General features: G+C 46.9%; 10 protein-coding genes and 1 non-coding gene across 12 annotated transcripts; 5 read left to right on the plus strand and 6 right to left on the minus strand.

The window, feature by feature from the left end:
- Positions 1-40: 40 nt before the first annotated feature.
- Positions 41-1280, minus strand: FOIG_06876 (uncharacterized protein; the record flags this gene model as incomplete). Its single annotated transcript, XM_031206114.1, has 1 exon — positions 41-1280. The coding sequence occupies one exon, from the start codon at positions 1278-1280 to the stop codon at positions 54-56; it is 1227 nt and encodes a 408-aa protein (XP_031064838.1). The 3' UTR covers positions 41-53.
- A 2037-nt stretch (positions 1281-3317) lies between these two features.
- FOIG_06877 (uncharacterized protein) lies at positions 3318-3890 on the plus strand (the record flags this gene model as incomplete). The annotated part of the gene is made up of 1 exon (XM_031206115.1): positions 3318-3890. One exon carries the CDS (start codon positions 3318-3320, stop codon positions 3888-3890), a length of 573 nt encoding a protein of 190 aa, XP_031064839.1.
- Positions 3891-4553: 663 nt separating this feature from the next.
- FOIG_06878 (uncharacterized protein) lies at positions 4554-7654 on the minus strand (the record flags this gene model as incomplete). The annotated part of the gene is made up of 2 exons (XM_031206116.1): positions 4554-7150; positions 7209-7654. The coding sequence occupies 2 exons, from the start codon at positions 7652-7654 to the stop codon at positions 4726-4728; spliced, it is 2871 nt and encodes a 956-aa protein (XP_031064840.1). The 3' UTR covers positions 4554-4725.
- A 125-nt stretch (positions 7655-7779) lies between these two features.
- Positions 7780-9221, minus strand: FOIG_06879 (uncharacterized protein). The gene is made up of 2 exons (XM_031206117.1): positions 9079-9221; positions 7780-9029 (listed from the first exon to the last, which is right to left on the minus strand). The coding sequence occupies exons 1-2, from the start codon at positions 9133-9135 to the stop codon at positions 8043-8045; spliced, it is 1044 nt and encodes a 347-aa protein (XP_031064841.1). The 5' UTR covers positions 9136-9221; the 3' UTR covers positions 7780-8042.
- Positions 9222-11150: 1929 nt separating this feature from the next.
- On the plus strand, positions 11151-12127 carry FOIG_06880 (uncharacterized protein). The gene has a single exon (XM_031206118.1). The coding sequence runs from the start codon at positions 11636-11638 to the stop codon at positions 12008-12010; it is 375 nt and encodes a 124-aa protein (XP_031064842.1). The 5' UTR covers positions 11151-11635; the 3' UTR covers positions 12011-12127.
- Positions 12128-12305: 178 nt separating this feature from the next.
- On the minus strand, positions 12306-13502 carry FOIG_06881 (uncharacterized protein; the record flags this gene model as incomplete). Its single annotated transcript, XM_031206119.1, has 4 exons — positions 12306-12734; positions 12797-12982; positions 13014-13148; positions 13200-13502. The coding sequence occupies 4 exons, from the start codon at positions 13500-13502 to the stop codon at positions 12306-12308; spliced, it is 1053 nt and encodes a 350-aa protein (XP_031064843.1).
- Positions 13503-14295: 793 nt separating this feature from the next.
- On the minus strand, positions 14296-14411 carry FOIG_06882. Its single transcript, XR_004093432.1, has one exon. It is a non-coding gene; the product is annotated as a 5S ribosomal RNA (ribosomal RNA).
- Positions 14412-15169: 758 nt separating this feature from the next.
- On the plus strand, positions 15170-15763 carry FOIG_06883 (uncharacterized protein; the record flags this gene model as incomplete). The annotated part of the gene is made up of 3 exons (XM_031206120.1): positions 15170-15431; positions 15486-15630; positions 15685-15763. 3 exons carry the CDS (start codon positions 15170-15172, stop codon positions 15761-15763), a joined length of 486 nt encoding a protein of 161 aa, XP_031064844.1.
- A 1681-nt stretch (positions 15764-17444) lies between these two features.
- FOIG_06884 (uncharacterized protein) lies at positions 17445-18383 on the plus strand. The gene has a single exon (XM_031206121.1). It carries the CDS (start codon positions 17631-17633, stop codon positions 18186-18188), a length of 558 nt encoding a protein of 185 aa, XP_031064845.1. The 5' UTR covers positions 17445-17630; the 3' UTR covers positions 18189-18383.
- A 187-nt stretch (positions 18384-18570) lies between these two features.
- FOIG_06885 (uncharacterized protein) lies at positions 18571-21150 on the minus strand. The gene is made up of 3 exons (XM_031206122.1): positions 20248-21150; positions 19995-20195; positions 18571-19939 (listed from the first exon to the last, which is right to left on the minus strand). Exons 1-3 carry the CDS (start codon positions 20499-20501, stop codon positions 18706-18708), a joined length of 1689 nt encoding a protein of 562 aa, XP_031064846.1. The 5' UTR covers positions 20502-21150; the 3' UTR covers positions 18571-18705.
- Positions 21151-21994: 844 nt separating this feature from the next.
- FOIG_06886 (uncharacterized protein) lies at positions 21995-23900 on the plus strand. 2 transcript variants are annotated; one of them, XM_031206123.1, is made up of 4 exons: positions 21995-22416; positions 22479-22614; positions 22661-23333; positions 23385-23900. In XM_031206123.1, the coding sequence occupies exons 1-4, from the start codon at positions 22300-22302 to the stop codon at positions 23830-23832; spliced, it is 1374 nt and encodes a 457-aa protein (XP_031064847.1). In that variant the 5' UTR covers positions 21995-22299; the 3' UTR covers positions 23833-23900. The 2 variants fall into 2 exon arrangements, with proteins under 2 accessions (XP_031064847.1, XP_031064848.1); XM_031206124.1 differs by having other exon boundaries at positions 22479-23333.
- Positions 23901-23959: the final 59 nt, after the last annotated feature.

Consider the following 23959-nt stretch of genomic DNA (forward strand, 5'->3'; position numbering starts at 1 on the left):
AGCTTTTATTCCTGGGAAACATATTCAGAATATTATGTAACTCAACATCTAGACTACTCCTTTTTGTAAAAGGGATAATCCGTATATCCAACAGCATTATCCTCAAAAGGCCCATAAAACGTCTTCCTATCATATGCCTGCAACGGCCAACCGTTTCTCAATCTCTCCACCAAATCAGGGTTACTGATAAAATACCTTCCATACAAAAGGGCATCATATTTTCCACTCTCGACAACACCCCAGGAGTTAACATCATTGAATCCGCCAGCGGAAAAGAATGGTGTATCTCCAAAGATCGAACGGAACAGCGACAGATCGACAGTAGGTAAACCCCAAGATCCCAAGAACTTTTGTTTCTCCTCCTCCGAAAAGATCTGCTCATACCGCGGTTCAACGAAACTAACGTACGAAAGCTTGGGCAAGCGGGATTTCAGTTCACGGCAGAGGTGACTCCACGTTTCAACGCGCTTCTCACCACGAGATTGGTTAAAGAGACCAAAAGGGGTGAGACGAATAGCCAGGTTCTCTTGACCAATCGCCTTGGCTAGTTCCTCCATAAGTTCAATTGCAAAGTTACATCTCTTCTCCTCAGAACCGCCGTAGTGGTCCGTTCGTTTGTTGACGTTTGAGGAGAGGAACTGTTCGACAAGGTATCCATTTCCACCGTGGACTTCAACACCGTCGAAACCAGCTTCAATTGCGTTCTTTGCGGCATTGACGTAGTCACTGATAGTACTCTTGATCTTATCAACGGTCATCTCGATAGGTGGATAGTCTGCGATTTTAACGGGCGTGGTGCTGTGAGGTGGGGGATATGAGAAGGTCTCGTTGGGGTCATCCCATGGTGTGGCAGAGGGAGCAAGAATAGGAGTTCCAGTCAACTGAGGGATGTTGGCGCGGCCGGAGTGCCAAAGCTGGGCGTAGAAATAACCTCCTTTGGAATGAACAGCAGAAACGACCTTCTTCCAGCCTTCTACCTGTTGAGGCAAGAAAATGCCTGGAACGCCTGGCATTCCATTACCCTCAAGTGAAGGAGGGAGACCTTCAGAAATGATGAGACCACCATCGGTCGCTCGTTGAGAATAGTATTCAGCCATCAGATCATTGGGAACCCAGAGTCGGTTGGGGTTCTCCGGCGTAGACTCGATATTAACCGGAGTTCCTCGGTTTCTGGTAAGAGGAGCATGAACAATGCGGTGCTTTAGGTGAATCTTGCCATTTCCAATGTCCAGAGGAGTGAAGAGCTTGGAAGAAGCTCCGGCATCGATGATATCGCCCATCTTGACGTATACCGCGAGGTCTGAAAGGTATTCTGCTTCTTTAGGGATTTGCGAGGTCCCAGATACTTAAACCATCAAAGATCGACGAACCACCGATATCAGAGTCTGATATGTCATCCTATACAGGGTTCCAAGAAACCGGAACAGTCTCGAAGAACCAATACCAGCCTTGATCCATTGCCTTGGCTCCATAGATGACGCTTTACGCCGCCTCGGCATTCTCCACAGACAAGGACCATATTCTTTTAGTCTCTGTTTGTTCTGGCGAGAATTGTGGGCTGATTCCAATTCAAGGCGCAGAGTTGAGTTGATGTAACGTTTTTTTGACGACTGAACGAATCGACAAGCTGGTAGCATGAGAAACCCGGTCCTTGGTACCGACGTCAATGTTTTGACGATGTAACGGCGGTCCACTCTAAATGGAGATAAGAATGGAGATGAATTGTTAGATGATAAGCTGTGATAAGGTCATAGTTGGGTCTAGAAAAGACACTAGATCAGGAAAATGGAGCGTTATCATGCCAATCTCCACGAGCTTACTAATTCGACTCGATCGAACCACGCTCCCTTTAAGATTGGGGCAGCCGAGATTTTAAAAAGTTGACGATAGAGTGATTTGGAAAATAGCTCGGATATGCTTTTGCGGTTAGTATATATTGTAAAATCGGGCTTTGTCATGAGAGGAACAACGATTTCTGAGAATGGTGTACTTTCCAGGGTTGTTGCAGCACCTAGAAGGACACTACTTTGTCCTCATTGCCTCAAACATGACTGCGTCCGCCCAAATCTTTGTATAGATGTTGACTGAAATTAAGAAGCGTAGTACTTTTAATGTTCATTCATTCTTCCTCTGAAGTATCCGGCTTAACTCACCCGTTACTCTTCTGGGCTAACCTTGTCTAGCTCAAATCTCTGACGACTCGGCATCAAATTGGCATTATCAATGTTCCTTGAGTATGTCAGACCTGTAAGAATTTTGACATGGATTGTTACAAGGTTATCATACAGCGTGAGGTAAGAACGCAGACTAATATCTACTGATTTGAATTGACAAAGTTTATGGGTGCCTGGGACGATATATAAACCAAATTAGAATTGAAGGGCACTGAGATATACTACAACTGCATGTGATACAAGATATGCTGGGCTCAGTTTATATTCAAGCAGCCAATCTCTACTGTCGAGACACTTTTCACAAATAGTGATGTTTATGACAGTAATGCACTATTTAAGCAACGTTGACCTATGGACTGCCCATTCCGTTGAACGAGAAGTGTATTTGCTAACCTTATCATGGACTCATACACTAGAGTCGTATTCTTAGACCTTTTACTTCTCAGCATTTATACTAGAGCAATAGGTCAGCTATTAATTATGGTGCAATATCGAAGTTGTAAGCTAGGTGTGTTATTTGCAGTTGAGACCTATGGCTAAGACCCCATATTCACTACATAGAACTTAGTCAGACTGCATGCTAACCTGAATAAGTATCCCTTTCCGCCTGCATTTAGTAGCGCTTCATTCTACTCAATCAAGCATAGTAGATAAATGTACTATAGTTGAAACACAGCTCGGCAGGCTTTCCTGAGGGTTGTACATATCAAGTTTGACTATAATCCTTCAATGCATATGGAAACAACAGCGAAGTACTATAATTTGTTTTACTGCAAGCCCAGGAAGGATTCGGCTCCTTCGAACCATCATCAACACAATTATGAAGCCTCCACAAACATGTTCGAAGTTCCTGGACGGGTAACAAGCCATGGGTCAGATGCCTAGGAAATTAAGGAAGATGGATCTGATGATTCCTATGAATCTGTGTTCTGTGTCTCCTTTTCTCGAGAGGTTCTATGAAATACGGTTTATTTTACTGCAAACATCTGAAGAAAAATTGAACTCGTGTTCTTAGATAGACTTTAGCTGTCCCATTCTGACCCTCCAACAACCACTCTGTTCTTTATCCTTTTTGTTCGTTTTCTTCTCCGAACAGCTTGTATACGCCCTTCACTCGCCGTCACTACACCTTTTTCCTCAGTCATGCTTCTCAACAACCTATCCATCGCCTTCTTGGTCCCTCTGGCTCTTGCCGCCACTCCCCTCGGTGGCGGAAGATGGAAGAAAGTCGAACCTTCCCTCAACCCGCAGCACTGCGCAGGAGGACAAATCAAAGGTGACTCCTTTCATCTTCCACCAAAGGCCAACGGCCAAAAGGTCGGTTCCGGATGCGGCAACGGGCATCTCCGCGCCGAATACAGCTCCGAAGATCACTATAACTCGGACGTTCACCAGTTTACTGGCAAATTCTCCATTAACTCGTTCAAAGGGGATCGAATCTCTCTGAAGCAAACACTCGGAAACAAGGGCGCATGGTTCATGCTGGCTGCGGATAAATCTGGAAGTTTGTACGGTGTGGGAGGCAGAGGGATGATTGCTCAGGGAGTTGCCAAAGTTGGTGCAACGGTCACTGTCAACACCATTCATGATGCCGATACTGGTTTATACAAGGTCTACATCAATGGGCAAGAGAAATACTCCACTACTTCACCACAAGACGTATGGAGCCTACGCTACTTCAAGCGGCTCAGGGCCTATTACCGTTACTTGGAATGATGGTGAGTTCTACACTCGTTAGCATTGGGTTGTTGGTGTTGAAGGTTTGTGAGGATGAGTTGGAGACTGGAGTCTGGGGTTTTTCCTCTGGGTGTAACCCAGTTTTCCCTGTACCTTCATGAAGTAGCTGGCCATTCTAGCAGTACATCATGGTTATACTAGACATTAATTTATAAGGTTTTTCAATTACGATTACGATCAAACAAGAATACCACACTGTCGGCTCGTCATTCAAACTCTCTTGGACGTTTTAGGAGCCTACTTTGCACAAATCCATGTTCAAGAAATTTCCTCAATGCCGCATCTTAACACTCGCCATCCCAGAGCTGCCTTGAAATGGATCCTTATCATGATGCATCTTCTAGGAGTTTACCAATCCATCTTGAACGGGGTTTGAAAGCTTAGAAGATTCAAGACCGAAAGATTTTTATTCTATTTATAGGTACACTCAGAAAGGCGTAGGACGACCAATGAGAAGCTTAGCATAATTCTCAGCCGCTCGTTTTCCGATCCCTGTCGAAGCTCTTGCATATTTGTATACCTCAGGGAGGATATGGTTAAGGAAGAGTTTCTTGATCGTAGGGGCCGAATGAAGGAGTGATTCCCTTCTTCGAGGGGTCCATATTCTCGACTTTGATGGCTTACATTGCAATGGTGGTCCATTTTGAACAACACCGCATACAATTCGCACGAGCTTGACTGTATGAGGGCCAGGGTCTTTCTTCCTCGGATGGTGCCTAACTATCATGATAAGGAGTATAACTGTTTCTATTGTGGACTTATAGGTTCAGTCGAGGGCCGCGGTGATTATATCCGTCTGCTCGCATCTACCAATTTATGTAGTCGACTGATTCTTTCGATGACCAAACTCCCATCTCTTCTTCTTTTGGAGAAGTCGTATAACCTCATTCCAATACTCTTCTGGTCCAGTCGCCTCTCGTGCATCTTTTGGAAGACTCTGTATAACATCTACGTAATCAAAATCTTCTGGGACTTGATAAACTGGGCCAGCTTTTGGAAGATGTATATGCCCTTTTGTCGCTGCTCCAGCATCCAGCAACCCTTTCACCAATTCCAATCTTGGATAATATGACCCGTCCTCATCTTCAACATCTTTAAAATAAAACCAACATTCTCGGTACATCCGGAACCCGAAAATCGCGTTGTGGAGAAGCGATCTTTGGTCATCTCTTTGTTTGACGAGTTGTTTGTTCTCCTTGATTTTCGCCATTACATAAGGAACTACAGCGTACTGAGCAGCCACACCAACGAAGCTATCTTCTGCAGTGATCCGGAAGTTGTCGTCTTGGGAGAAAAACCATTGGTAAGCCGTATGGTGCTCTTGGGCTTTTGTGTTCTTCATTCTCTGCATCAACCTTTGACTACTGCTGTACAACTTGGAGAATGGAGAGAAGATAGACTGAGATGACTGAGGCGGTGGTCGTGTCTGTGGATTGAGTTCGTTGTCGCCGGCAGCTTTCCGAAGCATCCAGGGATCGGGCTTCTCAATCTTGCTCCGAAACCTAGCCTCGACTATTAATTTTGCCTTTTCATCGAGAACATGTTGAAATCTATCCAACATGCAAATCATTGACTGTGTTACAGCCGCCGATCCACTGGCCATGTTTGCATATTGAAAGGCTATGGCGATAGCAGCCCAGAATGACTCAACTACTCCCTCAGCCATGAACGGCCAGAAGTAGTCCCAACGCGAAGAGCCGTAATAGCTCAAGCCCCGGATGTGCTCTTGCAATAGCAAAAGGGTTGCATTAAAATCTGTAGGGAGCCTGGACTCCATTAGTTGCGAGACATCATCGAGTAGTAACCACTCCCTGACGCTCCTGTGATGGAATTCGATGTAGCCTCTTGAGAGCTCCAACATCCCTCGTGTGGAGCTATCCAGACGTCTCTCGATTATGCCGTCCCTTAGGTCAGACTCATACGGATCATGTGGAGGAGCCGTCGATTTCTCTTCAATAGACCATAATACATCGGTAGTGAGCGAGATCGCGGAAGCGAGCCGTACGGCTAGATAGCGAGAGGCTGTTGCAGCTTCATTTGGGTCAAGGTTTTCATATATCTTGGTGTACATCTTTATGACGTCCACAGGTAAAGCATCCAGGATCGCATGGAGTTCTTTCAAGCTCTTGCCTTTGGCTAAAGCTGACATAAGGTCCTTTACTACCACATAGACCCAGAGGAAAACTCCGTCAGCCTTGATCAGAAACTGTTGTCGTAGCTTTTCTGTCTCTTTAACAGATATTGCTTGCCATTGTTTGAAAGCCGGGCTGGTGTTGAAATGGCCATCAACGTAAGCTTCGATATCTGATGCTGTACGATGCTGCATAGTAAGTGAAGGATGCTGTTCAAAGCCATCGGCGAAAGCAGTCCAGGGGCGACTTCCAACACAAACTTTGATGCCGAACTTCTCGACAGCCCGCTTCACCCATCCTACCAAAGCCTCAGGCTCGCCATCGAACTCATCAAGCCCGTCAATAAACATAGTCAAGTTGAAAGATGAGCCGTTAAGTGAAGCCAGGTTCCGAAATGTTTCTTCTAATTCGTCCAACGTCCACTCAGGAGAGGAGCCTCCCAAGCCGTGTAGAGCGAACTTTGCTGTCCAGCGGTGTGGAGTCACGACAGGAATTAATTCTGGTCTGGTTTTGAAAGACTGCCAGAGGAGAGTGCGCAAAAGGCCTTCCTGGGTATACTGGAGAGGTTGTGTAGTTGCCTCCCAGAAATAGAAATAAATAAACAAGATAGGAGATTTGCCAGCCCAATGACCCAGGTGCGCTATGGTAGATGCATGGTGAACGATGTACTTCATAAGCGTAGACTTCCCAGAGCCTGCCTTCCCAGTGATCCAGTAGAGAGGATCATCAGATCCTCTGAGCCACTCAACAAACTTGGTATCTGAATATTCACTGAAGATCCAATTATATGTGGACTTGTATGGATCTGGGATCGACCTGTCCCTAGATTCGATTGACGAGAACCAAAGGCTGTCGATGATGTCTTGCTGAAACAGTTCTGTTGTCTCTTCGTCATCAATAACCATGACACGATCCGGCTTCCAATTAATTCTCGATAATTCTCTGAGTAGCTGGGTCCGATTATCGATACCCTCTGGAGTGTTCCCATAAGAGGTCTGTATCAGATCATGCATCACGTTGTCGAGTCTATTGTTGGTTTGGTTGATGCTTGCTTCTATCCTTTCCAGATATTGCTTTTGAGACTTGCCTTCAACCGTTTCCCTCTCCCTAAGTCAATTTTATTAGGAAGGAATTGAAATTGTAGGCATCAATTATTGGAACCCACCAAAGCGACATAAGAACAGCCATAGTCATTTCTGACTGTATCCGTCGAAGCTGTTGATCAAGCTCATCAATCTTGCTCTGAGACCAAATCGTCTTAAATGCTACAGAAACGCTGCTAACAGCATGATTTAATTTGTTATTTCCTCGTGCTTGAAACCTGGTCAGAGCTTGCTGAAACTCATTCTTGATGGTGTTGCATTCTCCGCATAGCCTCAAGAGCTTTTCATCGGAAGCTGCGCTGGAGTTTGGAGCACTTTTGATCAGGGATTCCGACACGCTATCTCCAGCAGCGGCGAGGTCTTTTGCGACTTGGCCCAGCTGAGCGACCTTTGACGGTGTCCCCGACGGAGATTGGTATACCTCACGGGCTTCAGTGAGAATATTGCGCCCGAATTCCACGAAGGTTATGACTGAGGCAGCGACTTGAAATGCTGTAATCGGATCCATTTTGAGATGATCAGTAAAACAGGAGAGTGAAACAAAAGCATGAAGGGATCAGCTAGAATCGGGCTGTGAACTATTTAAGTCATGTTGGACCAGTGCAATATGGCCCCGCCTGCATGATGTGACTGGATAAATATTGCAAGGATAATATGCACAAACGAGGCTATGCAGAGAGATGATCAGCTTATGAAAATAGTTGTTATACGAGCTGATATACTATAGTTTTGCTAGAAATTGCCAATAAGAAAATCATGCCAATCGTTTTTTATTAGAGTGAGTAGCTTTCCATTCATCCATCACTTTCATCTTATCTGACTTCACTCGGAGCTAAAGAAACCTCACTCGATACCAATTTGCCTTTTCATAATCGCTTACCACTGTCTTTCGGCACTCACCATCCTAGAGCTGACTTAATAGAGGCCTCCAGAAGTGCGCCGCCCTTGGCTTGCGTTGCAGCATTAGGGTGATAGTCACATCCTGCATCAGAACCCTGAGTAGGCCAATCAACCAGATGGGTCTTGACACCAGTCAGCTGTTGCATAGCGTCCTTAAGAACTTTGACATGTGTGGACTTCTGCGCATCAGTTGCAGTGGGGTAGCTATCGCTGAGGAGCGGGGAAGAAACAAAGAAGAACTGAGCCTTTGGATAGTGTGGCTGTATGCTCTTGACCAGCTTGACCAGGGCTTTGGTGAGATCGGCAGGGTTGACTGGCTGGCGCACGTTTAGGTAGCTGAAGTCATTTGTGCCCAGGTTGATCACCACAGCATCAGGAACCCACGAACTAGGGAACGTGAAACTGTTGTCGGCGTCGTTGGCCCCGTAGCGCGTGTAGAGAACTGGCATAGTTGGTGAAGTATCAGGGGGGTTCTGGGCATAGTTGCGGATAAGGCCCTTGCCGCTCCAGGCGACGACACTATAGTCCGCCTTCAAAGCTCTCGCTGCCACGGCACCGTATGTTTTGCCATTGTTCTGCAGTACGGCTGAGTCGACACAAGGCAGAACGCCATCAAGGCCGTATCCAACGGTGATGGAGTCGCCAATGATCTCAATTTTGCGCTTTGGCGCCACATTCTCGAGCAGTTGGCCATCCGTGTTGACGCCGGTAACTCGGAAGACACCGAAAGAGGCTTCTGATCGTTTGCGAAGCTCAACGGTATGGGTACCCTTTGTGAGCTTTGGAGTCGAGATCGAAGTTCCCTCTACATTTTTAATAAGAATTGGACTGCCGCCGTCGATGATCAAATCTGCGCTTGATGTCCCGGTGATGCCGTCGATCTTAATACTAGCGGTAGTTCCCTTGAATGTGAAGGCCACTCCGGTGCTCGGCCATGTGAGCTGCTTAGTCGCCGGGTTGACTCTTCCGACAAATCTATAGCTCTGCATCCAAAGATTAGCAGTGCCTCTTGTTAACGATGGCGAGACTTACAGGGAGTGAGGCGGCCGACACAGCGGTCATAAAAAGGGTCAATACAGCCACCTTCATCTTGCCCGTGACGTGATATCTGAACAGGCAGCAACGTATTCAATAACGAACAATACCGTTAACGCAATCAATAAGGATACTTTGTCTTTTATATACTTTCTCCGATCTCCTGATCAACCCTGGAGATTTCGGCAGACACTATCCGAATCGCCTAAATAGGCAAAGTACGGCTGTCTGCAAGGTTCTGTTTCATAAATCATCCACCACTTACAACGTAGGCCGTCCTATTTAATTGCGACGATCTAACCGTTGCTGTATTTCTTTCCGTTCCTTTTATATAGCTTCCGTGCCGAAATGAGAGCTCTAGGCTCGGATCTCTCGGAGGAGCTTAGGGTGTAGTTCAGCCTCATTGAATGATATTTATAGGGCGGCAATTAACCGTGCTTTCTAGTGCTACTGCTACCTACGACTAGGCTTTATAAGTATGCCAATTCTCTCAGAACACATCACTAGCTAAGCACTATTCGATTCGCTTTGGGATCCAACTGACAGTAAAAGATTGAACCCAGGAGGATGATGAGAAGAGACGGCAAAAGATGCCCTCCAAGAAACTATTTGCGAGGCAGATGCCAGGTAAAAACCACCAAGACACATCAGAGTCCCTTCTGTATCTCCTCAGGGGAAAGGCACAATTCGTGCGATCAACCCTAGTAGTCTTCACCTCGACTTTTCCAAGCTCTTCGCCCTTGTTACCCGTAAGCCAGTTCAATGCATCAAGAGTCGATACGAACCCCTCCTTTGCGCTATCTAGGATAAGCACGGGTCTGGAAGTCTCACCATATGTAAGTATCCAGCGGGAAACGCAAAGGGGAGAATCTGGTCCATCGACTTGTTCAAGACCGGTGATCGAATGCGGGATGTCCCCAATAGTTTGCCATTCTGGCTGCCCATCCATGATAAGGCCGTTTTTGTAGCATGCCAGTTGGCTAACAGGGATCGAGTTGTTGTCATAGAGTTTGCTGTATGTGACTATTCCCTAAGTTAATACCTCACTGGAAAGAGGTTGAGTCTTGGTATACACTTACGTGAAACAGCGGATGCTGAGGGCAGCAGTAGGCCAACAATGGCGGACCTTGAAACGAACATTTTGGATGGAAAATGAAGCAAGTAGAATCCTGTGATGGCTGCGAACGAAGAGGCAAGGTTTGGTGTTTTTGAAAAGATGGGAAGCAGCGGGGTGGCCACGAGTTAAGTTCAAATGAATATATCTAATTTCGCGGTTTGATCGGTATCCTCGCTATCAGAATATCAGGTACTATGTCCGAATGCGGCGTTTTTGACTGTTGGTTGTTGGCTGTGATCACGTTCTCATGATCATATCATGCTGGTTGATACCTGACTGCCAATTGGTCACATTGTACTCCAGAACCATGATTTGTTCAGAAGGTTCCGTTCCCCTGTGAATTTTGCGCAAAGCTTCATTTGCTGTCAACTAAGTGAGACACATATGCGATCCAGACCGTCTTGGCTCACCAGGGTCATTCGCTTACAGAGGCATATTACTCGTATATTCCGCTCGTTCTAGACTAACAAACCCGAATAGGCAACTCATGGATGTATGAAAGGTTCGGTTTGCGTGGTTATTCCCACGGCGATTACTCTTTTCATGAGATATTTGACAAGGGGCTGAGTCACCATCCGTCTTGACCCTTGGCTATACACCTTTCTCTTAGAATTTGGAATTTTTAAACCAGCCTGCTTTTTTGACGCTACTGTACCTTTGATCAATTTTGTGACAGGGAGAGACTCTTAGCTAGGCTGGTACCTAATAATAACTCTATCCACGTACCTTTGCTCATTTGATTAACTTCCTCCAGTAGATGAACTTTCCGTCGTGCCCTAATCTTGTAAATGATTAATGATTAAGGGCTTGACAAGGAGTGTGGTTTCTTGTTCAATATTGATAATAGCCGGTATCAAGTCAGGGACGGCCTTGAGCAACGCTGGGCTGCAGGGCGTCATGGCGACCAACAGCATTAACAGGGCTTCTCATGCTTACTGTACTGCCTCAAATTGTTGAGCAGATACCAATACTCTTCTCCTCTGGAAGAAAAGTCTTTGCAATAAGTGTAAATAGGCCTGGATAATCCTCAGTCTTTAGTGCAATTCATCCGCAACAGCTCCCGTTCAAGCACCTGTTCACTGCTCAAACACAAAGTTCTCTGTGCTGATATAAGCTCTCAGCCACAAGTCTCAACTGCAAATAACACATCTACTACTCAAACACGTTCTATCTTCAATTTACATTCATCAGTCGCGATGAAATACGACAGCGCTATTCTCGTTCTCGCCTACTCAACCCTGATTTCTGCTGTATCTTCCACTATCTCGGGTGCCGAAGCTGTTTGTGGAGATCTCGGAATTCTTCAGGCCACCCCCGGAAGTCTCCCTGATGGTGTAGAGCCCTCGGATCTTCGCCTCTGCGCCGATCATCCCCTCGGCCGCAACCGCACCCTTGATTCCGCCGAGGGAGCCTCTCTAGCCCCCTTCGAGGAAGGGGATGTCCCTGATACAACCCCAACGGGTGTTTCCAAGCTCTTCCAAAAGAGGCGCTGCTACTAAAAAGCACCGTACGGGTGTTCAGAAAAGTACTGCTGGAAGAGCTGCGGTGAGAAAGGGAGCGGCAAATGGTGCTGGACCGCTACGGCCGGAGGGGTCGGGCCGTGGACCAGGTGCAAGTGGGAGGACTGCGGAACAAATGGACTTCCATATGGCTGTGGAAAGAACTGTGTTCTGCCTGGTGTGTGTGGATGTAGCTGTTAAAAGCTACGCGAGGGGTATTAGCCAGATGTGTTATTTGCGGTTGAGACTTGTGGCTGAGAGCTTGAGTATCCCAAGTGATAAAAAAGCTAAGGTGGTATTAGGATATCTTTAGGATCATTTATGATGAAATTCGCTTGCTTATGGTATCTTGAGGGTAGTTTATGATAAATCTAGCTTGCTGGTATATATTTAGCATAGTTTATGATGAACTTAGCTTGCTCTTTGACCAGTTTATTTTCTCAAACTCTCACCATAATGAAACGTATCAATTCCTTTGACTGCTGAGAATAGACCTAGTCACTCATTTCTTGTGATGTTGCTCCAAATTTCGTGTATCATCTCGAGACCATAACCTGTATCCCACGTTTGCCTCTTGACACCCAATAAATGCCGCTTTAAGCTTCAATTTAGATCTCAGATGGTCGCCAAAGAGGCGAAGAAGGCGTGATGTTTTTGATCCTCACTGTAGCCGCAGCATACTCGTCGTCATTGACGTATGGCTCGCCTTGAGCGTTAGAAAACCCCCCCAGCAGAAGAATACGCCGATCGTCAAGTTCTGGCCAGTCCATCCCATCCTCAACGCAGCCTGGTTGTGGTGGGTTTGGCGGAAGCTTCCTCTCATACCTATCACGGAAGATGTGATAGTATGCGAATGCGTGATATGGATGCCATCGTGGTCTGTTAACGCTTGCTCCATGTATAGGAAATGGGCATGTTAAACCTTCCTCTAATGGGTTAGTGAGGAACCTGGTCAAGGCATCGAATTGTTCCTTGGTAGGTGAGTAGAGAGTTCTCGGGCCTCTAATCAGGTCTCCATGGATCCACATGGCATTGCACTGTTCCAAGCGAAATTATTGTCAGCTTTTGGTCTGTATAATCAAGAATCAAAATATCATACATCTTGCTCAGTCTCACCACGGTCGAATAAAACGACCCCACCGAGGATTTTAGACTCAGCCCAATAGCCAGCAACATCAGCTAAACCTTTTGGATACTGCTCAGGATATCGATATGCTCGATGGCAAAAGGCGATAGGAGGAGGATCATAGTATCGTTGTGACTCAACCCATGCGTTCTTTTTCTTCTAGTACAGTTTGCCTCCATTCTTCGTAGACTTTGTGCTTGTGAGCACCGTCATCGAGATCAAAGAGATGAGCGCCGATCTCATGAAAAGCCACGGCAACGAGTTCGATCAGTCGAAGACTGAATTGTTCTGAGCCTGGTAGTGCATCTTCAAAGGCTTTGATTGTCTAAGCAAGTATGAGTGCCATACACGGAACTCTCTGAAATCGGAGACTCACTTTGAACTTTATTTGTAGCTGTAATAAGTCAAACTGATTGCTAAATTCGCGGGCTTTCTCTACATATCCGGGGCAAATCTCGGTGTGTTGGATGCTATGAACGGGATGATCTTTAACATAGTCAGAACTGTCTCTCAGAGACTTTTCAGTGGGAAGTCCATCAAGAATCTGGGCGTATATAACCTCGGCTACCTCCGTGCTCAGGAGGTTCCTCACAGCTCTTTCGAGTACCTTCCGATGTTCATTGTCCAGTACGTCCAAATAAGTTGGACGTTCTGAAGTTGGGCTTGGACGGGATGCCATGGCAAATTTAGGTGCTAGAGACTTTTTATATTACCAGTCGCCGAGTCGGCAATGGCCAATGGGTGGTAAAAGTGCTCATCAAGTCACATGGAAGTGCGGGCTTCATACTTGAGATCTTTCACAACCGTATAATATCAGAATCACGCGGAGAGTAACATAAATATTTGATTCAAAAGCGAGCAGGACCTCAAGGTATGCATGTATTTCATCAAAATTTCTAGCGAGCACTTAGTATGCTGACGGGCAGGCCACGAACTGCTGGTGACGTACGAGTTGTTTGGGATCCGGTTACTTTAGAACTCTAAGAGTACTACTTATCTTCTGTGTTCAATATAGCCTTTACTTAATCTACATCTAATCACTCTGTCGGTGGGTATACTCATTTCTGGTGCTCGGGTAAACAGTAAGTACAGCATTGACATCTTTTACAAAACAGTCGAATCTCACTGTTTCTAGATGCAAGGAATATCGCTATTGAAAAACACCGAGACCCTTATGACGCAAACAGACCTATGATGACCATAACTGGATTATCTCAGTAAGCAGCAGTGATTTGACGGCGGTGGCCGAGGACATTCCTAATATTTGCCTGGATCAACCATGTCGATGGATCTCAATAACACAAGAGCTGGAGAATCTGTTTAGCATATATACTTAGAATGAAATATTATTCACAAAAGTCTCCTTCAAGCAGTGATGTTTCCGGTGGTCTTGAACTACCCATCTACGAAGGAAGTTGGTTTGCTGAGGTGGATATCGTGGGGACTAGCAAAAATTAGTTTCAACACCAAAAAACATACAACACCGGGGATTCGCTGGTCGTCACCGACCCAACTACTAATCCAGCGCTTCGCAGCTTGACTATGGGAGAGCAGACGGGATCCCGTATTTTCTACGAGCTATGGTCGTATGTGACAGAGGGTGAGGCATACTCGCCCCAAGTCAACAGCCTTCACAGCTCACTGAACCATATTTCTGTAGCTGGAACAGCTTCTGGGTGATGGCCTTGGGAGCAAGCCTTATATTAAAACCACTACGGTTTCTTTGTAAAGATATGCCAATGGATAAACTTTATCGTGGTTGCTTGTTTCTGCTGCACCTGTCAAGACCAAGCGGTTCAACTTGTTCATCATAGTTCAATCGTCAACAAACTTCATAGTCACCATACACAGATATTAAAGGGTACAAACAAATAAAATTTATCATGATTGAACAGTCCTTTTTCTTGATAACTATTTCTCTTTCTCAATGCAATGGTTTAGGGTTTCAAGCATCGGCACATAGTTCATGACATTGATAGTTCATGATATTGGGAAACACACCAAGTAGATCAAGTTTTTCCGACTAAAGCTAAGACCAGGGATCGCTACCAGCTGCCACAAGCATTGCCAACGCAACCAAACATTCTGCTACAAAGTGCTTGAACCATGCATTGTAGGTCCAGGTCCCAAGAGCACGATGCGTCTGTGGCTGGCTGCTGATTCATCCTGGGCAAACATAAAGCTGTTGGTTCACGACATGAAAAAGCAAACATTGCCCAATCGAATTGAAGCTGACCAACTCTAGTTTATTTTCCAGATTACCCCGCCTTGGCTTATTCTTCAAGCAAATCGTCTTTCATCACGCGACAGTTATTCCCATCGTGTTGCCGTGCTGCCCCCTAGAACATGACCTTGAGATCGCTGAGCGTACTAGGCGATGCCGGAGCTGGTAAGAAGACTCTTGTCGGCTGCCTGATTTATATGGTATTGTTTATTATTTTCTTGATCGGAAGTTGCTATGCTAACTCTCAATGGTGCGGGCTTGGGCTGTCACAGTTGGAGGAGCTGGAACGGAAAGGAATTCAGTATGGAGACATTATGACATTCTTTGAGAAGAGAGGGCAGCCTCTATGTTTCCATGCTCCATCGGGCCTCTTTGAAGTTGAGAGTATGCCATCAAACTCCTTATTCACTTAGCTTATTACTGATAGATTCTTTCCAGAAAGTCAAACGCCTGACTTTGCTATTTGGGTCGTTGATGGCTCAGATTTATTGACCTGGGCCGCATCAGCGACGAAATTGGCAGCTCTATTGTCAAGTGGTGAGCTTCTGCCACGAGAAAGATTGGTCATTGCGATCAACAAAATGTAAGTGGATAAACTGTCAAATCCTCTATGCCTTGACTCATGGCCGATGGACAGGGACTCGGTCAGCTGGTCCGAGAAGATATTCAAGGATGCAGTTCACGTTTTCAGCGTTCTCAATTTGAACTACCGGTAAGACACATAACTTACATGACAAGGATATCAACCTCACCGCTTTTAGTACATCTTTCATTCCAGTTTCCGCTTCTAAAGGGCAGAATGTACTTCCAGACTCGAAAGAGCCTTCCTGGGCAGCCAGTCTATCTCCACAACGGTTTGGGGGATCAGAAGTGATGTCAAGTGATTGCTTAACGAGTCTACTTGCATAAATATAGCGTTATCCCCGCGTGGCCTATTTCGATATCCTCGATGGCAGTGTTATTAGAATGAGACGAGGGATCCTTGTATAACCAAGACAAAACATGAAGCGGTCTAATCCTACTGAGAGGTCTGGTTAATTATATCGAGGTCCGATATATTTAGTCAAGCAGCGATTCAAGATAGTAAGAGGAAGCCACCCGTTCTGTGATTGGGAGTCGAATATGACATACTGCGGGGTTATGTATGGATGATGCGTTACAAGTGTGATGCTTGAATGTCCGTGAGGCTGAGCCCCGACGGCCATGATGACACTAAACTTAGAACGCGTACGGAGCTACTGGGACTCGAGGCCACAATGGACTAGTGTGATTCGTTTCATCTGATTATGATGGCTTGATGGGGATGATTCGTACTGGCCATTCTAACCCTGACCCAGAACTTGTCATTGCATACTTTTCGTAGCACGCTGGTAGTTTATTTATTCTTATCTCACCATGCACATGATTTCACCTTCAGTAGGTAGGCTATTGGTTCAAGCTGAGGGTTTCAAGCTGTTGCGTTTTAACAACCATGCAGCAATGCTGACAACATGTCAAGCCCGCTGTCCAACTCAGAACTGCACTTATGCTGAGAAAGGACTTTGGTCACTGCCACCACACATATGCCGTGCATTAAAGAGAGACATCCCCATTGGGCCAAAGATTCTGTGTTCTTAGGTTTGATGCTAATAATATGGGGGCCGCGCCACTTAACCAGAATTGTCAATTCCATGCGATGCTGTCCCAGCGTGATCGCCACGTTCTGATTTTTGGTACTTGGGTGAGTATCCTTGAGATTTTACCTTCCGTTAGGGAATTTTTTGGCTTATTGAGCATCGGGGGCAATCCAAGAGCTTGGCGCTATGAAGGCAAGGACACCGCTGAGTGAGATTGTTATGCCCGACGGTATAGAAAGCTTTGACAATTATAGCGCCGGATGTCGTCAAACCCGAAGCGGCCGAACCTGTTCAATCAAGGTCTCTTGCAATTTTAATATAAGCTCTTCACTGAAGGAAGAAAAGCATGGTATTCGGATAGTCGGCAATACAGGCATCACCATGCAAAGTAAGCTTCCCCGACTTGACAAGCACCAGCATCGCACAAACAAATCCCATGGCTTGAAACATAAGCAGCTTGCCAAAAAGCACTCTCATGCCTCCAACCAATAGAAATCCTCTTACTAAGATAAAAATAAGAATCTCATCATTCATTCCACGTTGAGGCGCAGTCTTTGGGGGCTAGTGTAAACCACGCTTACAGCTCACTAAATGCCGAGAAACAGTCAGCTCCCCTCAGCCATGCTAGAATCATGTTTTGGCCAATGGGGACAGAGAAAATCCCGGCTTGACAGGCCTCGGAGGAGAGCTCTTCCGGGGATGGCTGAGTTGGACAGCTGGTTGCTATTCCCAGCTGAGGCGGTGGCACAGAGAGATGAGTTACACTGTGATGATGATGATGACTTTGATGAATTTGAAATAGATTTTAGATAGATTCAATTGTCTATATAATGAAGGAGATATCCGGTCTACTGGCAATATTTTTATCATTATCACAACAACACTAACAATCAAACAACTTACACTTTCACACTACTCAACAACTCTTTCACCTCACTTTCAACTTCATAACTCATAAACCATCAAAATGTTCTCCAAGATCGTCTCCGCTACTCTCCTCCTCGCCGCCACTGTCTCCGCGGCACCCGCCTCCAAGACCGTCCGCTCAACACCCGACAAGACCGTCACTCTCACCGGTGTAACCCACTCCGTCAACGCCGGCCTCGGTGGTCTCCGCTTCGACCCCGACAACGTCGTCGCTGAAGTCGGCGACGTTGTCGAGTGGCACTTCCTCCCCAAGAACCACACCGTCGCCCAATCCAGTTTCGGCGAGCCCTGCGAACCTCTCGCCGACGGCAGCGGTTTCTTCGCCGGCTTCAACTTCCCTACCCAGGAGGGCCAGGCTCCTGATGTCTTCCAGATTGTGGTTGAGGACTCCAAGCCTATCTGGTACTACTGTGCTCAGCAGATGGGAGACCACTGCCAGAACGGCATGGTTGGCGTCATCAACCAGAACTTTGATAACCAGGACTTCAGCCTCCGAAGACACAAGGAGCTTGCTGCTGAGACTGTCAAGTCGGTCATCCCTCCTGTTCAGCAGGGTGGACAGGTCATTCCTAACCCCAACCCTAACGGCGGCTTCTAAGTTAGTTAGAATATGAGGTGTCAGGCATTAGCACTGCGCTTTCTTACGGATATCGGCTTTACATTAGCGAAGAGGTGATGGTGACGTACGGGATAGAATAGGATTCGGGCTGGGATTGCATTTACCTTTTACATCTCCTTCATTCCTTTCGAGATATATATATTCAGGCTTCAATAGATTGTTTTTTCACTTATATTACATATGTTAAACTTGATCTGTTGCTACGACAAAATGCGATGACTGTGGCATATATGACTACAGCTTGCACGGTAACATTCGGCTTTGATGAATCGGGTTAGCCATTTAAATTTCATAATTCCTTTACTATCCATCAGTTACATCGTAGAATACTATTCAGAAACATGTCACATGAAGAATAGAGCTGTATCGTAATAGGCCTTCAAGAACTCTAATAATATATACCCCGTTGAATGCTAATACCCCATGCTATGCAAGTTATGAATGCTAAATTGTATGATACAATTGAAATATGTGCTAATAGAAGTCATTACAAGTCTTACGCCCTGCACATGCGACCATCATTGGCCACAGTCCAAGCCTCACTTCCAACACCCTTGAAGTTATAGAAGAAGGAGTTAGGATCCCACTTCCTCTTGATAGCATTCAGACGGTCCCAGTTAGTACCGTAGAAAACGTTCTTCCAATCAGGCTCGTTGAAGTCAGCCTCGTTCATGTAGGTGCCACTGCCGGGAGTAACAGCCTTAAGCTGGGGCATGTAAACCTCGGTGATCTTCTTCTGATCAGCGATCATGTCAGCCCAGCGAGTAGAGTCCCAGAGAGTTCCAATCTGCAGGGAAATAGCGGCCTTGCGCCAGTATGAAGGGACGCCATTGGAGACGCCAGGGTAGCTCTCGAACTTGCCACTGCTACCAGCGACGAGAACACCAGCGGTACCAAGGCTGCGGAGGGCCTTGTTGAAAGCAACGTTGTTAGTCTCAAGAACGGATCGGGGAATGAGACGACCGCCGAACTGGAACTGAGAGGCCTCCAGGTGGCCACCGGGCAGAGGGCCATTGTAGAGCTCGTAGTGGTCGCGGAAGCTCAGGGTGGTGTATGAGACGGTGGGCGTGAGGCCGGCCTTGGAGAGGTAGGCTGTGAAAGGAGCGAGAACCTCATCACGGACATAGTCGCCAGTGGAGTTGGCGATGGTGACAGGCTTGATGGAGAGATAAGCGCTGGTGAGGATGTAGGTGACTGTAGCGTCGTGATCAATCATGGCTGGCAGAAGCTCGTGGAACTTGGTGACAGCATCGTAGAAGACATCCTTGTCAGTGCCAGCAACCAGCGTAAGAGTGGCACCACCAATGGTAGTGGTCTTGTGAGCTCGAACAGTCATAGAAGTGACGATACCAAAGCTGGCACCACCACCGCCGCTGAGAGCCCAGTAAAGGTCACTGTTCTCGGTGGCAGAGGCACGGACAATACGACCAGCAGCGGTGACAACCTCAAACTCGAGGGTGTTGTCAGCACCAAGACCGTAGCTGGAGCTGAGAGGAGAGTGACCACCGCCCAGAGTGAAGCCAGCAAGGCCTACAGTGGGACACTCACCAGGGACACTGGTAAGACCCTGAGAGTCAGCATACTCAACACTATCAAAGCCCTGGATACCAGCACCAAGCTTGAAAGCAGGGCCGTTGTAAGTCTTGTCAGCCCATTGAACAACCTCAGTGTTCTTGAGATGATGAGTCCAGATAGCGAGGCCGCCAGCACCAGTAGATCGACCAAAGTAGCTAAAAGCGATAAAGTTAATAAGGTTATCGAACTTTAATCTGGGGTGCAACGTACTCATGAGCCGTGTTTCGGACGACTAGCCGGATGTTGTAGTAGTTTGCGAATTGAACGGCGGCAGCTACTTGGCGAGCATTCGAGACCTTGACGGCGTAGCTCACGTAGTTTCCAAGGGTGCAGGGTTTCTCCTCCGCAGTGAAAGCGTCACAGCTCTGATTGGCGAACCAATTCTGCATCACCGACGATGAAGTCTCGATGCTGTTTCTGGTTAATTTGTGGCGCTCGGCGCTAGAAAGATTGGAAAACCTACTGTGTCATGGGCCACTTCCACGAATCCTTGACGGCAGCGCAAGCCGCCTCGTCGTAGTTGGGATCGTGGCATGGCGAGCCAAGGGGGACAGTCTTGATGAGAGCACCACTGACGGTGCTGTTGAACTTGGCCCAGACGCTATCGGCAGGCCAGCAATTGTCGCTTGGGAGGCAGCGACAGCTAGTGTTTGTGGCGCTGGAGCTATCGATGAGAAGTGCTAGAGGCAGAAGCGCCAAGGAGACGAAGGACTTCATTTTGAGGGTAGTTTGGAGCGGAATGAGTGACAAAGTGGCGTGGTTAGGCGGGACAGAATGAGTATTTATTCACGAGAATTTAGCATTTACAAGCCCCTGTTCCTGCAATCTACAGTCCATGAAGTGCAGGCTTTAGATCCTTCAGCTCTCACCGCGCACTAGCAAGCTTTGTTGATTGTTGGTTCATCTTTGACTTTGCAATGCCATGCTGCCCTCCCGCGCGAATAACCCTTCTTGGCAGGTCCCTCATGGGGGATGTGCATTAACATGCCAGGGGGACCTATATGGGGTTCTGATAGCCGAGTTACCCGAGGTAGAGAAGGGTTCCAGGCGCCGGAGATTAAATATGAAAGAAGAAAAGAACCCATGCTGATCCCGGTTGTTCCAGCCGGACTCCAGCCGCCTTGGCAATCGACGAACCCAGTCATAGCCACGTGTGAATGATCTTTACAAGAAACCTGTTGAGATGGCATTGCGGATCGCAGAGGGGATTTTGCTCATGGATATTTGCTTCTGAGTCAAGTAGTCTGAAGTCAAAGCAAAAAGTTCATCCACATTCGCCACTTTTGACAGAATCTTCACGGGGTCCCGCAGTTACAGGGCTAGACCATTCTGCAGAAATTCTCACGCAAGGAGAGTTTCAGCAAGGAGGTCGCCAATTAATGAATGCATGATACTCGCAGCACCTAAACGGTATATATTCCCCTTCTCAGCTGTCACCCCGAAACATCATCTGGTCATTCCAACTCGCCACAGCCCTCTCACCAATCTTTGCTTGGAAAAAGGTCCGATGCCATTATAGCTAGCGTCTTTAGCTTCAGGGGTCTCTCCGTCTCGTTCCCCACTACACCGCGGACCCCTTTGAAGAGAAGGGGAGGAGAAAGAGGAAAAGCCCCCCCTTTAACTCGCAAAACGGTGAACGAACGTTGAGTTATTTCTAGACTGGCGGCGAGTGGCTTGCCTAAATGGAGAATGCGAGTCTGCTTGGCAAACGGTGGCGCAATAGGCGAACCCATATCACGGTTTGATGTCGGATATACATCACCAAGAGGGTCTAGTGGATATCGCAGGGGCGCAAAGGTAAAGAGAGTGGTTCTTGAAGAGGAGACTCGTGGTGATCTACGGGCCCCAGTTCGGAGGATTCGGGAATCTGAAATGTTTAATCTATATCGAGGCGTGATCTTCATTGTTCTTTTGCTTTGACCATCAAAGCCCACGATCGTCGTAGAAAACCAGTTTCTTGGTTCTGTAGAGTAAAGTAAAAAAGTAAAAAAGATCATCGGCTCAAGTGCCGGTTTTAGAGTTCTGACCAGCGATTGACGGTTTCACGTTTCACCCACCACTACAGATGTAGTGACACCTCCCTCTTTCATTCCGCGGCCACCGTAAACGAACCTGTCAATATCAGACACCAAGTAATGGACCTTTTGTCCCCAATGATAACGCCGTATCCACTGCAAGTCATCAACCAAACTTATTAAGTTCATCCTGATCCGGTTCCTTGGGACCTCCTCTTCCGCCTTGGCTCACCTTGTTTTAATCGTATTCAGCCTGTTCTTGACTTGTCTTTTCCCCATTACCATGTCTGTCCTGACTCAAAACACTGAATCAGATCAGTCTGTGCGGGTCTGACCGCGGAACTTACGTACGAATCTGAAGCACAGCTCGGGCAGTGACATAAAACTGGGCTGAAGTTCCCTTGCAGACGATCTTGTCTAGCCCTGCAACTACATATCAGTCCACCCTCTCCCACCCAATCCCCAGATCCATCTGTTTCTCAATCATCTTGCTTTTTACGATGCGGCTACCGCGTGGGGCTATCTTCGCTTGCCTTGCGGCTCTGCCTCTGGCTTTTGCTCAACAAGAGTCTTCTTCTGCTGCTGCTTCTGCTTTGTCTGCGTTACCGGAATGTGCTGTGAGTTTTTTTTTTTTTTTTTCATGACTTTCACATGTGAGTTGTGACTGACGGGGACCTAGGCAAATTGTTTCGTGTCGGCCGTTGAGCGATCGACATGTGAACTTACAGACCAGAAGTGCATGTGCACTAATTCCGCACTACAACAAGACATCGAAGGCTGCGTCATGCGCGCATGTACAATTCCACAGGCCCTTAGTATGTTAACCTTGGTCTCTTCTTGTGCACCAACTCACATCGGTAGGCACGAAAAATGCTACTCTCACAGCATGTGGCGCTCCAGTCAGAGACCACTCACCCCAATTCATAGTCCTCAATGAAGTCATGGCCATCATAACAGGAATCTTCATCATCCAACGCTTCGGTACAAAGCTCTACTGGAAGCTCCCCCTCGGCCTTGACGATCTCTTCATCGCACTGACAATGTGTGTCGCCATTCCTTCCATCGTCATCAACTCTCGTGGTCTCGCTCCCAACGGCATGGGTCGCGACATCTGGACTGTTACACCTGATCAGATCACCCAGTTCGGAATGTTCTTCTACACCATGGCCATCATGTACTTCTCACTGCAAACGTTTCTGAAGCTGTCTATGCTGTTCTTCTACCTGAGAATCTTTCCGACGCAGAATGTCAGGAGGTTACTTTGGGGGACTGTTGCGTTCACGGTTGTCTTTGGGCTGGTGTTTATTTTCGTGGCCATCTTCCAGTGTCGGCCTATCAACTACTTCTGGCTGAAGTGGGATGGACAACATGAAGGCAAATGTGCCGATATCAACGCGGTTACTTGGTCAAATGCCGCTATCAACATCGCCCTCGACGTTTGGATCATTGGCATTCCCTTATCTCAACTCAAGTCACTAAACTTGGATTGGCGAAAGAAGATCGGTGTTGGCATGATGTTCAGCGTCGGTATCTTGTAAGTTCATTCCCTGCCACCTTAGACTCTTCACTCACTAACATTTATAAGTGTCACAATCATGAGTATTCTTCGTCTTCACGCCACTGTCCAAGCCGGCGTCAAAACCTCCAACGCAACCTGGGAATACCTCGCTGTATCAAAATGGTCCACCATCGAAGGCAACGTCGGTATCATCTGCGCCTGCATGCCGTCCCTCCGAATTCTTCTCGTCCGCCTATTCCCCAAGATTCTTGGTACTTCCCAACGCTACTACAACTACGGCAGCAAGAGCAACAAGCAAACGCCTGGCAACACTCACAATCGCAGTGTTCCTCTTGGAACAAATGCTACTTCTCAAGCGGATCGATCACAAAGACGGGTCGACCCCGTGGGCATTGAATGTCATAGGACATATGAGGTGGAATATGGAGACAATGATGAGACATACTTAGTTCATATGAAGGATATGGATCATAAGAGTGCGAGGTCAGAGGTCAGGTCGGAAACGTCTCTTTAACGTCATATATAAATAATTCCTATGTTAATGAATAAAGAAATAACAAACTTTAACTTCCCCGCTCGTCGCCCTGGGCAATCTCAATGAGATGAGTGAACGAGGTCACTGATGAACTATAACTTTCCAA

Source organism: Fusarium odoratissimum (assembly GCF_000260195.1).
Source record: "Fusarium odoratissimum NRRL 54006 unplaced genomic scaffold supercont1.9, whole genome shotgun sequence".
Taxonomy (NCBI): Eukaryota; Fungi; Ascomycota; class Sordariomycetes; order Hypocreales; family Nectriaceae; genus Fusarium; species Fusarium odoratissimum.